At 39.3% G+C, this 13,155-nt stretch overlaps 1 protein-coding gene across 1 annotated transcript; it reads right to left on the bottom strand.

The window, feature by feature from the left end:
- Positions 1–2,722: 2,722 nt before the first annotated feature.
- Positions 2,723–8,857, bottom strand: LOC139318188 (interferon-induced protein with tetratricopeptide repeats 5-like). Its single transcript, XM_070945507.1, has 2 exons — positions 8,716–8,857; positions 2,723–5,441 (listed from the first exon to the last, which is right to left on the bottom strand). Exons 1-2 carry the CDS (start codon positions 8,718–8,720, stop codon positions 3,992–3,994), a joined length of 1,455 nt encoding a protein of 484 aa, XP_070801608.1. The 5' UTR covers positions 8,721–8,857; the 3' UTR covers positions 2,723–3,991.
- Positions 8,858–13,155: the final 4,298 nt, after the last annotated feature.

The raw sequence follows: 13,155 nt of genomic DNA, 5'->3' as shown, positions 1-13,155 counted from the left end.
ATGAGTGGGAGAGAGAGAGAGAGAGGGAGAGAGAGAGAGGGAGAGAGGAGGGAGAGTGCCTGAAGGATCCCATCCCATCACTGGGAGTCCAGCGCTTCAGTAAGTGGCGCGCTGGATTCGTATTAGTGGTCCGCAGGATTTAAAATTATGAACTTGGTGGTCCCTGAGGTCCAAAAAGTTGGAGACCCCTGAATTAAATAACTCCTTAAAAGTTTACAATAGAACAGAGAGGAAAAAGAAAAATCTCTTTTTAAAAAAGGAAAGGTTTAGAGGAAAAAAAGAAAAAAAAGTCTTGTGGATGGGTGTTCAAATAATACAGCAGAAAGAAACAAAGGGCACCCAGAAGGGAATGTTTAGTAGGTGCAAATCTATCAAAAAGAGCTACAAGATTCCAAGAGAGAGAGAGAGATAAAAGGCTGACTAAAAAGTCAATAAATGATGGAATTTCAAAAAGGTTAAGAGATGATGGATAATGAGAAAATAAAATAATAAAATAGAAAAATACAAATAGAGAAAATAGTAGTATATATATTAACAGATAATACAACTTACTATAAGTAAAAATAAGTTAAGTTTAGTAGATGGAAATTTAGGATTAGGTAATCTAATTGTATTATCAACATTAATAGTATGTTAAAGTATATTGTGAATTTAAAATATTACAGATTAGAAATTGTGGGGATTTTGAGATACACTTCCAGGATTCCTTGAGGAGCACCCGGAGGCTCCAGCTGGTCCAGAATGCAGCCGCGCGGGTGGTTATGGGAGCGACGGGGCGCTCCCATGTGACCCCCCTCCTGCGCGAGCTGCACTGGCTCCCAGTGGTCTTTCGGGTGTGCTTCAAGGTTTTGGTTACCATCTTTAGAGCGCTCCATGGCTTAGGACCGATGTATTTACGAGACCGCCTTCTGCCACCAGTAGCCTCTCACCGACCAGTACAATCCCATAGAGAGGGGCTCCTCAGGGTGCCATCGGCCAATGTCAACTGGCGGCCCCCAGAGGGAGAGCCTTCTCTATGGGGGTACCCGCCATCTGGAACGAGCTCCCCCCGGAGATACGGAGGATCCCGGACCTGCGCGCTTTTCGCCGTGCCATCAAAACATTTCTTTTCCAGTAGGCCGGCCTGGCCTAACCTCTCTTTTAAACTTTTAAAATTCTTTAATTTTAAATTTGTCTTAAGAATTTGGGGTGTTTTAAATTTCATTTTCCGGGCCAAATTATTTAATTGTATTTTAATGCTTTTTTTAATATTTGTATTATATGTATTTTATCTGGCTGTTCACCGTCCTGAGTCCTTCGGGAGTAGGGCGATATACAAATTCAATTAATAATAATAATAATAATAATAATAATAATAATAATAATAATAACAATAACAATAATAATAATAATAATAACAACAACAACAACAACAACAACAATAATAATAATAGATTAAATATTGTTAATATTTGGCTTTATTAGAAATCCTACACATTTGGAATATTGAAGTTATGCTGGAATAATGAGTAATTTTTAAAATATTAAATATTAGTAATTTAGTAGGGGATAACAAATACATGGCGCAAAGAAATGTTACCTATGTTTAAATGAATTAATGGGGAAAATGATAAAAGAATTATAAAGAGAGAATAGTATTGTTGAAGTTGGAAGATTAGGATTACACATACTTATTTGCATTATTATTGTTAGCGTTATTTTAAAAAGATTTCACCCAATCAATACACAGTCCACAAAATATGTATGATGTGAAAACTGCAAATAAGACATGTTTTAAAAATGCTGGTACAACTGTTGTACACCTGAATGATGCATGTTATACCTGTCTATTTTTTTAACGGTCTTAACTTAGTACCAAACATTCACTTTGGAATATTCTGTTCTAGTAACATGAAGCAAACACACACACAAACACCGCAAACTGAACTGCCATTCTCTTCATGATTTACTATGCTGCCACCCTGTAAAATGACTTCCCCTTTGCAATTTGCCAGATCCAACACCAACAGAGTAGATATATAACTCTTTTCTTTGTAGGATGGTTTTCTCCATCCACCAACCCTCCTCCCCTCTCATTTTTAATGAATTTTATTATAAACTACTTCAGATTTTTTGCAATGAGAAACAAGATAATTTTGACTAATGTGGTTAATAAATAAAAAATGTACACACCCGTATTCAATTGTGATGTCTTTGCTAAGGAAATCATCAATCAGACGAAGATCTGCAGCTGGCTTGGGTTAATCCCAAAATGATAAAACAAGATTTGGTTGGTATTTGAATGGGAGGCTACTCTCATTAGCTTCCTGACTAGGCTAGACTAAGAAGTCAAATAGCATTCCAGAAGTACCAATGGCAGATTACTTCCTCAGTTTCAAAGAAAACCACATGATTAATAAAGTAACTGGGAACTGAACTTGAACTAAATTGAACTTGGGCCAGCTACCTCAATTATTTGTGATAGCATCTTCATTTATGAACAACCCAGCAATTAAACAGGAGTTTCCCTAAAGCTATTGTCCAGATTATTTACTTTTTAGTTACAGCAATTACAACTTTCTGCAGGTGACACCTTGAAGAATGCAAAGGTCAGGATATTTTACTTTTATTCAGCAGAGCCAGATATTTCATAGATCACTGTGCAGGATAAAAGCCAAAAAAAAAAAAAAATTACTGTATTTCCCCCCCCCCTTTTTTTTTTTTTTTTTAAATAGCCATAAGAGACCTGTAAGGCCAATTTATTTGGTATTTACAAAGGTAATTATGATAGCAGTAAGCTACATTATCAAAGAAAAGTAACAGATTACTTTAAGAGGTTAAAAAATACAAAAGAGCAAAAAATATATTATTCAAGACATATATATTTAATACGCATCTATAACTGAGTATAAATGTGTCACAGATTATATTATGCTTGTCCACACACAGTATGCCTATAGGCAATCCACTCATAGAGGACAAGTATAATCAGCTCTTCAATCTGTTGAGTGAATGTGGCCATACCTTTATCTTTCCAATGCTGCAGTATCAGTCGTAATAAGAGCATGGAGAATGAGTAGTTGTCAAATTCCATATACTAGGTAAATTTTAGCTCTTATACTGAAAATTTTAGCTTTTGCTGCTAAGTTGTATTTCTATCTATGTCACAAACCACAAACCACTACTTTGTCCTGACAGGAAAGTCTAACCCTGCATATGTATTGGGACTGAAATTTATTTGCCTAGGGAACCAATTAAAATATAGAACTGCAGGATAAACATAAGACTAAGGTTGCCTGCAGATTAGCCTATGCAATGTTTTAGTTTGATAATATTTAAGTGTTGTCCCATCCCCAAAGCTAAGTCATGACATGACAGGAGCCCTTCCCTTTCTAACAGAAGCAGAACTGCCCCATTGCCTCTCTTCACAATTGAAGCAGATGAAATAATAGCAATACCACTTAAGACTTACATACATCACTTCACAGTGCTTTGCAGCCCTCTCTAAGTGGTTTACAGAGTCAGCAAATTGCCCCCAATGCTCTGGGTCCTCATGTTACCCACTGTGGAAGGATGGAAGGCTGAGTCAACCTTGAGCCAGTGAGAATCAAAGTGCTGGCCGACAGTTACAAGGCACTGCAAAAGTGACTTCTAACCACTGCGCCACCATGGCTCAGTGGTAAATTGGATACATGCACAGAGTCATTGCAGCTTCTGCAAGGACTTGAAGCCACACAGCATCATCGTAAGATGCCACTTCCACCCCATATATACATTGATTCTTTTTTTAATCTTGCTTGCTGTTCAGTTTAATGTTTTGAGTTTTAGTATTCTAAGAAGGCCTTATTAGAAGCTAATATTCTTCTAAAAAAAACACACACACACAGCAGAGATGTAAGTACTCTAGCTCAAGGCAACTGTAAATGCTGTAAAAGTTTGGGTTTTTGACATGGCATGAAACACAAAGGTGAAAATATTTGGAAACTACATGCTTTCCAAACATAGCAAACATTTAGCTTTCCAAGGAAAGCTTCAAGTTCATAACTGCACTCAGATACTCTTCATTCCCAGGATCCATTTTCAGGGCTGATTCGTAGGCTTCAATGGCTTTTTCTTTTAATCCAAGGCGTTGGAAGGTGAATCCTAAGCTTTCAAATAACTCAACACATATTGGACCTTTCTTAACTGTCTTATCTACCAATTTATTCAAGCTTCTTTCACAGTTCTTTTGTTCAAACGAATTGTTTTCAATTTTCAGCCCTTGCAGGTACTGTTTCATAGCGTTCACATCTGATTTTCTGTGACATTCCTGAAAACGTCCATAATTAAAATGGAGCTGCTGCTTCTCTGTAGCAGTTAGGTTGCTGATGGCAAACACTTTCTGAAAGGTTTCATCCGCTTCCCGTAGCTTTTTTTTTTCGGCATACATGTTAGCAAGGTCAATATAAGCATAGACAAACTTGGTTTTACGCTCCACCACTTTTTGGAAATGAAAAATGCAAAGTTTCATCAGTTCATACTGCTTTAGAACAGACTGGAATTGGTCCTTGGACACTTTTTTTTTCAGGACAAAGTACTGTATTCTATAGCATATCCCAATTTGATGGTGCAGGAATGCAGAGTTCGGAGTCAAGCTTAATGCTTTCTTCAAATGTTGCAATGATGTCTCTATGTCTCCTTTCTTTCTGTAAAATTTGGCAGCATACCTTAATACATATGGAACGTCAGGATGTTTTCCAAGCACTTCCTTAATGTATTTTTCTCCTTCCTTCACTCTGTTTGTTTCCTGTAACTTTAATGCAAGGAGAGGAGTCACAAACATGTCATTGGGATTCAGTTTTTCTGCAAGCCTCAAAGGTTCCAGTGAAGAGCCTTTTCCAGAACATTTTTTTGCATAATAATCTTCCAGGCGGTATACTGTGATTGCATAGCCTGAATTAAATTCTGGGTTTTCAGGTTCTTTATCCCGGGCTTTTTCAAAGTTCTCCTTGGCCTTTTCATAATACCTGGCTCCAAATTTGAGGAGAGCCCAACCCTTTTCACAGTTGATCTGTGGGAGCTCCATTTTATAAGGAAATTCACTTCCAAGTTGCTTGCAGGTGTTTTCTATCTTCTCCACGTAGGCTTGGGATTCAGTAAGATTGCCCATGTCGTAGTGCATCCAGGCATAGTTGCCCCAGGTAACCAGGCTTCCCTTTTCAACATCCTCAGGGTATTCTATGGGCACAGCCTCTTCAGCTTTCTGCAGGTTTTCCAGGGCTTCGTCCTTCTTGTCGTTCAGGAATTTCACATAGGCAAGAAGGTTGTAATTTCGAACTTTGGATTTACTGATTAAGAACTGGATCTGCTCAGCAATTCTTTCTTCCAACTCATCAGGATCAATATGCTCTTTCTGCAACTCCCATGTAAAATGGCATTCAAGTTGTTGGAGAATCTCCTTTAAACCTTCCTGGGAGAGGAGACTGCAGAACAAAAGGAAAGAGAATGAGAGACATTTACATTGTAAAAATAAGAAACAGTCCTATTATCTGTGATAATGGGAGATTTTCTTAAAAAAATAAACTGAATTTAGTGATGGATTTTTATACTTTTTAAAAATTATTTAAATATACTGGTAGAGAGCAATTAGTAGTATTTGCAGTATTGGTCTTCCAGAAAAGAAATGTTAATCTGAAGATGCCTGTGCTTTTATCACAGTGAAATAAAGAGCCTGAGAGCAGAAAAATAGAACACTGGAAATCATCCATAAAGTGCTCCAGACAGATGCTCTTCTAATGAGACTGCAAGACATCAGTCTTTAACTGTTTAGAGCACTGGAAGACAAGCCATCTTTCTCAAATCCAGTGTGCGCCTTTAAAGACATTGGGTATGCATACTTATTTTTCTAAAAACTTTTGGGAATTGCCTGTTAACCACTTTTTAGCTATTAGGAACCTTTGATCCCACAAGTCAGAAAGTACCAGGTGAGTTTCCTTCAATCCTTAGTGGAAGGAATATTAAATGCAAGTTTAAAAACTTTTTAAAAATGCACATTTGGGGAATAAACAGCCAAAGATTATTAGAACTTTGATTGTATTTGATTTAAAATACAATTCTGAAATTAATTATAACAATCTTTCCCATAAGAAAATGATTTTGTTTTGAATTGTTTAAAAAAGCATAGATGAGACTTTGAAGTTTGCACACTAGAGGAAACTCGAAGAAATTATAGTTTACAATTAAAGGAGAACGCTTAAATTTGACTTACACAGAATTAAGCAAAGTATTTTAACACTGAACATATATTGAAAGGTATCTTTGAACAATGGACCCAGACATTAACTTTAAGATGTCTGCCTATATTGATAAACTCTGTTTAAAAGTTGTTAAGGAAGGGGGAACAAGTTTTATCTGACAAGATTGCGACTGATCTGGAAGTGTATTTAAAAGTGATACATCCGCTACAAGAACGATGTGGAAAAAGGACTGGCTATTGTCTTAATAAGAAAGAATATGCAAACAAACAAATGGAATGATCTGGAAAATTTCCTATATTGGTTTTACAAAAGAGCCTTCTTGAAATGAAGAACTTTGTGTGAGGGGACAAAAAAAATGAAATCAAAATCTAGGGCATTATTTCAAGGTTGTAAAAGGAATTCAAAGCTGATTTATTTGATCATGGTTAAAATAGAAATATGGATATCTCTGGTAACCCTCAAGGGACTTTGCTGATCAGTCTGAAATGACAAGGCATTAAGGCAGGGGTGGGAATGATGGCCCTTTTATGGCTGACTCAGGAATTCTGGGAGTTGAAGTCCACAAATCATGAAGGGGCCATCATTCCCCACCTCTGCTCTGAGGATTTGTTTATAGATAGGAGATAAAATATTATTTATTTATTTATTTATTTATTTATTATTTATTTATGTATTTATTTATTTATTTATTGAATTTCTATACCGCCCTTCTCCCAAAGGACTCAGGTCGGTGAACAGATTAAGATTTCATATACATATAATATTTTTTTTTATAAACAGTAAATAATAAGTTGAGTCAACTTGGTGTATCTGCTAAGACCTTGGCATAGAATTTAGGTGTTTATGCTAGCCCTGCTTGTTGAAACAGAAAGGTCTTCAGGGCAGGTCGGAAAGTGCGAAGATCTGGGATTATTCGTATTCCAGGGGGTATTCTGTTCCAAAGAGTAGGTGCCCCCACAGAGAAGGTTCTCTCCCTTGGAACTACTAGACAACATTGTTTTAATGATGGTACTATGAGTAAGCCTACTCTGTGAGAGCGTATTGGTTGGTGGGAGGTTATCGGTTGCAGTAGGTGGTCTCGTAAGTACTCAGGTCCTAAGCCATGGAGCACTTTAAAGGTAAGAACCAACACCTTGAAGCGCACTCGGAAGGCCACCGGAAGCCAGTGCAGCTGGTGTAGAAGAGGTGTTACATGTGAGCGCCATGTTGCTCCCATAATTACTCGCGCAGCCGCATTCTGGACCAGTTGGAGCTTCCGGGTGCACTTCAAGGGGAGCCCCATATAGAGAGCATTGCAGTAGTCCAGTCGGGAAATGACGAGGGCTGAATATGGGAAAAAGGTACCATTTTTTAAAAAATTAATTATTAAATTTATATACCGCCCTACTCCCGCAGGACTCAGGGCGGTGAACAGCCAGATAATACAACATTTGTTTTATTTTAAAAGAAGGCGATAAATTATTAAAATTGATTATACTAGTATGAAGAGGAAGTAATTTCTTTATAAAGTATAAAGTTTTTCAGGTCAATTATAGTATTTTTTAAAATTACCTATAATTATCTTTACCCACAAAACATGTTTTTCTATTCATCATCTTCTTGGTAAAATATTCCATACTTTCCCATCAGTATTTCAAAGCCCACAAGTCTGAATGTGAGTATTGTTGTGGTTGTTGCTATGAATGCCGTTTAGACTGTTGAGTTGAAATTTTAGGTCAAAAGCAACTTCAAAAAGATGGGAGTTGCCTGCATAGTCACAATCTTCTCTCCCAGTATTGTTTCCTGTGTATTCAGGATTTCATTAACACACCTAATTTATAAGATAACCACGAAGGTACAACATATTAAGATACACATTCTTATTAATCCCTCTTACCTTTTTTCCCATTCTCCATCAACAATTAAGAACAACCAGAGTTGTGTTTTAAGATTTAACAAATTTTAAAACTGCCCGTCATCCTCACAAAGGGCAGTATACAGATGAAACATCAAACCATAAAACGAATACACACAAATTTTTAAAAGGCAAAGATGATTAAAATTCAACATTAAAGAGTTAATTAAAAGAGAAGGGTGAAGATGACTTTCAGGGCACTAGCCAATCTCATTGCATGTTCCTATGTGAGTGCCAAGCAAGGCTGCAGAGCCATGCATGTACACCTTTCTGGAAGGCCAGAAGAATGGGGGCCCACCTCACAGGGTGGGTGGGGGGGCAACGGCAGAGAAAGTTCTCTTTCTGGAACCCCCCCCCCCACAGTCAGAATTCTTTAACTGACAGGAAATTGACAGGAGAGGAGGAGGAGGAGGAGGAGAAGAAGAAGAGGAGGAGGAGGAGGAGGAGGAGGAGAAATGTCCCTCTATTATTATCCGTTGAAGAAGAAGAAGAAGAAGAAGAAGAAGAAGAAGAAGAAGAAGAAGAAGAAGAAGAAGAAGAAGAAGAAGAAGAAGAAGAAGAAGAAGAAGAAGAAGAATGTCCCTCTATTATTATTCGTTTCCTTACCTCATGATTGCAGTTTTATTATCAGGCGTGGGAAGGGAAAAAAACGACGGAATCTCCTTTTCTTAAAGGAATGACGATCCCGGTTTTCTTTAAATTTCAGAAAGAGGAGAGGGAACAGGAGAGGATCGGTTGCTCCACACAGCCTCCCGTCTGCTCAGAAAGAAAGAAAGAAAGAAAGAAAAGGAAAAACGAAACTTAGGCGATCCAGTGAACTTGGGAGAACCGAAACTAATTTTTGCCCTGCTGAAAGTAAAGTCTGGAGCGGAATCGATTTCCATTTCTTCTGATTTCCGTCATTGTTAATCGCTGTTTAAGGGGATCACGGACAGGACAGGCTGGCTTTTCATGGTTTGGGGTAAATAACGTCAAGATTGGCGAATAAGTCTGGTCTAGCTTAATACACGACACTCTCTTAGTTCAAGGAATGGACGCTGCTTGCATTTTTCTGTGTTAAGTACATGGGGTGGGGGTGGGGACACACAATGCATTGCATTGCACATCTGGGAATATGGCTGAAGATGTTTCTTTTTTTGAGGGTGCATAATCTAAATAACCTTTTGGATGGCTCCAGAAATTTTAAGATTTCTATCCTGCTTTTCTTCCAGGCAGTTCTCTCTTCTACATTCCGGTCCCTCCCCAATCTGTTCCTGGGAGATAGATTATGTCTCTTAATGACTTTCCATGTCTTAAGGTTAGATTTGAAGCTATACTTGTACACCACCCAGAGGTATAAACACTTAACTGTTACTCTACTAATACTACTGTAATCAAACAACGCCTAGAAGCAAGCAAATTTAATGTCAACTTGCAAAGCTTTCAAGTTGCCATGAGCAGGAAACTTGACATTTATAACCAGAAGCCAGCATGGATTTGTCAAGACCACATCATGCCAGACCAATCTTATTTCATTCTTTGACAAAGTACACCGCAACCTACTTCTTAATAAACTAGAAAAATGTGGGATAGATGGCATTCCACCAGATGGATTTGTAACTGGCTGACAAATCACACTCAATATATAGCCCTTAATGGAACTACATCTACATGGAGGGAAGTGTACTAGTGGGGTACCCCAAGATTCTGTCTTAAGCCTAGTACTCAATATCTTCATAAATGAATTAGATGAGGGAACAGAATTCATCAAATTTGCAGACAACATTAAGCTAGCCGGAATACCAGCACCCCAGAAGATAGGCTCAAGATCCAGATGGATCTTGACAGACTTGAACACTGGGCCCTATCTAACAAAATGAAATTCAGTGTAGAGAAAAGTAAAGTTTTACACTTAGGCAAGAAAAAACAAATGTATAGGTACAGGTTAGGTGAAACCTGGCTCAATAGTAATAACTGTGAGGAGGATCTTACAGTCCTAGTGGACAATCAATTAAATATGAGCCAGCAGTGTGCTGCAGCCACTAAAAAAGCCAACGCAATCCTAGGCTGCATTAGTAGAGAGGTAGAATCAAGATCACGTGAAGTGATACCGCTTTATAAGGCCTCGGTAAGACCACACTTGGAATACTGCATCCAGTTTTGGTCACCGCAATATAAAAAAAGATGTTGGGGAAAGTCCAGAGAAGAGCAACAAAGATGATTAAGGGGCTGAAGGCTAAAACATATGAATGGTTGCAGGAATTGGGTATGTCTAGCCTAGTTAAAAAAAAGGACTGGGGTGATATGATAGCAGTGTTTCAATATATGAGGGATTGCCATAAGGAAGAGGGAATCAACCAGGGGTGAAATCCAGCAGGTTCTGACAGGTTATGGAGAACCGGTAGCGGAAATTTTGAGTAGTTTGGAGAACCGGCAAATACCACCTCTGGCTGGCCCCAGTGTGGGGTGGAATGGAGATTTTGCAGTATCTTTCCCGTCACGCCCACTAAGCCATACCACACCCACCAAGCCACGCCCACAGAACCATTAACCGGTAGTAAAAAAAAAATTGAATTTCACCACTGTAGTCAACCTATTTGCCAAGGCACCAGAAGGCAAAACAAGAAGCAATAGCTGGAAACTAACCATGGAGAGAACCAACCTAGAACTAATCAGCAATTTCCTGACAGTGAGAACAATAAACCAGTGGAACAGCTTGCCTACAGCAGTTGTGGATGCTCCATTACTGGAGGCTTTTAAAAAGGGACTAGTAGCCACTCATCTGAAATAGTATGAAGTCTCCTGCTTGAGCAGAAGGTTAGACTAGAAGACCTCCAAGCGGTGGTGGGATTCAGCCAGTTCGGACCAATTCGGGAGAACCGGTTGTTAACTTTCTGAGCAGTTTGGTGAACTGATTTTTGGAAGAAATCATTAGGGCAGAGAACCGGTTGTTAAATTATTTGAATCCCACCACTGCCTCCAAGGTACCTTCCAATTCTGTTATTCTGTTAAATGCTTGCCCAGAAATCCCTATTAGGCCTAATGGAGACAGGAAAACAGGAGGCCTTGGAAAAAGGAGGCTTAGGAAGAGGGTTGATTGTCTATATATCCAAAGGATTGTAAAACAGGTAGTTGTGCACATGTGCATGAAAAAATGTGTAAGAGGTCTCTAAACTTTTTGACACACCTTATTTTGGAACCGTGGCCACTCAATAAACGCTACCTCCTGGAAACTGATATTGATTCAAATTTAATTCCTCCGGGAAATCTGGCCCTAAATTTCTTCCAGCACATTGAATTTAAATTAAATTTAAACTTTACATTCTTCTTCAGATGGCTCTTTTGATATGCTCATCGATTTATTTTTATTATACGTGTTGGATTTGCATCTCATCTTTTGTGCCAGACTTCAAGGCAGCTGATGTGAGATTTAACTTTATTAGATCCCACAAGAATCCTGTGCGGTAGATCTGGCGGGGAGTTTCACTGGAATGGGTCTTCCTGTTCTCGGTCCCACATGTACAGATCCGAGGTCTCTGACTGGTTTTAAAGGCCATGTGCTTTTGTAAAAACGACTGCTTTTAAACAGTCCCAAATTTTAAATTATGGAAATTTGTGATGAAGAATATGCTCCACAAGGAGTTTTGGTCAGGAAAAGATGAAACATCATCATTCGGTGTTCTTGCATGCATGCAAGATTTGAAAGGAAGACCAATTTTAAGAGTACAATGGCAGCACAGATTCTCCTATTATGTAGTTGTGCAGTGTTGTGATACAAGTACCGAAGGCAATGCTGGTGTCTGTCCTCACCGATATACATTTTGTTGCATGGCATCATTGTGATTTGGAACGATGAATGACAGAGGACCACTGGCGGTCCATGAAGACTGGGCCATTTCTACCAGCTGCCAGGGAGGGGGAGCTTAGCTACTTGTGCAACCACTTGATCCCTTGTGATTGTGGTGGTGGTGGTGATTAAGTCATGTTAATTTTTGTGAGCATTCTTTAGTCTGAATCAATATTGGTGATGTTGCAACTTAAAGGAAGATGATGCAATAGGTTAAAAGTTCAAAGTGCTACTGCTGCCTGGAGTACGGATGCAGACTCAGCTAAGCCTGAAACTACAGGCTAACCAGTTTAACATCAATACCTGGGAAGATCCTGGAAAAGATAATCCAAAAACAGATATGTGAACATCTAGAAACAAATAAAGTTATAACGAGAAGCCAGCACGGGTTTGTTAAAAACAGATCATGCCAAGCCAATCTTATTTCATTATTTGGCAAAGTGACTAAATTAGTAGACCAGCAAAATGCTGTGGACATAGTATACTTAGACTTCACAAGGCATTTGACAAAGTAGACCACAACCTACTTCTTGGTAAGCTAGAAAAATGTAGGATGGACAGCATCACCACCAAGTGGATTTGTAACTGGTTGACAAATCGTACTCAACAAGTAGCCCTTAATGGTACTACATCTACACGTAGGGAAGTAAGCAGTGAGGTAGCACAAGTTTCCATCTTAGGCCCAGTACTCTTCAATATCTTCATAAATGACTTAGATGGGGGAATAGAAGGGGAACTTACCAAATTTGCAGATGATATTAAATTGGAAGGAAGAGCCAACACCCTAGATCCGTGATGGCGAACCTATGGCACGCGTGCCACAGGTGGCACGCAGAGCCATATCGGTGGGCACGCAAGCATTGCCCTAGGTCAACTGCAGTGCACATGAGCGCGCAGGCCAAATGATTTTTGGGCCTTCTGGGCACACTGGAAGTTGGAAAATGGGCCATTTCCGGCCTCCAGAGGGCCTCCAGGCAGGTGGGGAAGGCTGTTTTCACTCCTAGAAAGCCCCTGGAGCCTGGGGAGGGCGAAAAAACGGGCCTACCAGGCCCACCAGGCCATCACATACCAAAAACAGGGGGAGTATGGGGTGGTCGCACATGCATGTGCGGGGGGTTATGGGGCACATTGAATTGTGGGTGTGGGCACGCACATATGCGACCCCCCCCCCGCGTAACCTCCGCTTTTGGCACGTGACAGCAAAAAGGTTAGCCATCACT

The sequence above is a fragment of the Pituophis catenifer genome, unplaced genomic scaffold (assembly GCF_029215685.1).
Source record: "Pituophis catenifer annectens isolate HBS135680 unplaced genomic scaffold, rPitCat1.0.hap2 SCAF_6, whole genome shotgun sequence".
In the NCBI taxonomy this organism is placed as follows: domain Eukaryota; kingdom Metazoa; phylum Chordata; class Lepidosauria; order Squamata; family Colubridae; genus Pituophis; species Pituophis catenifer.
Note: the sequence above shows the minus strand (reverse complement) of the source record. Positions and strands in the feature narration are given on the sequence as shown.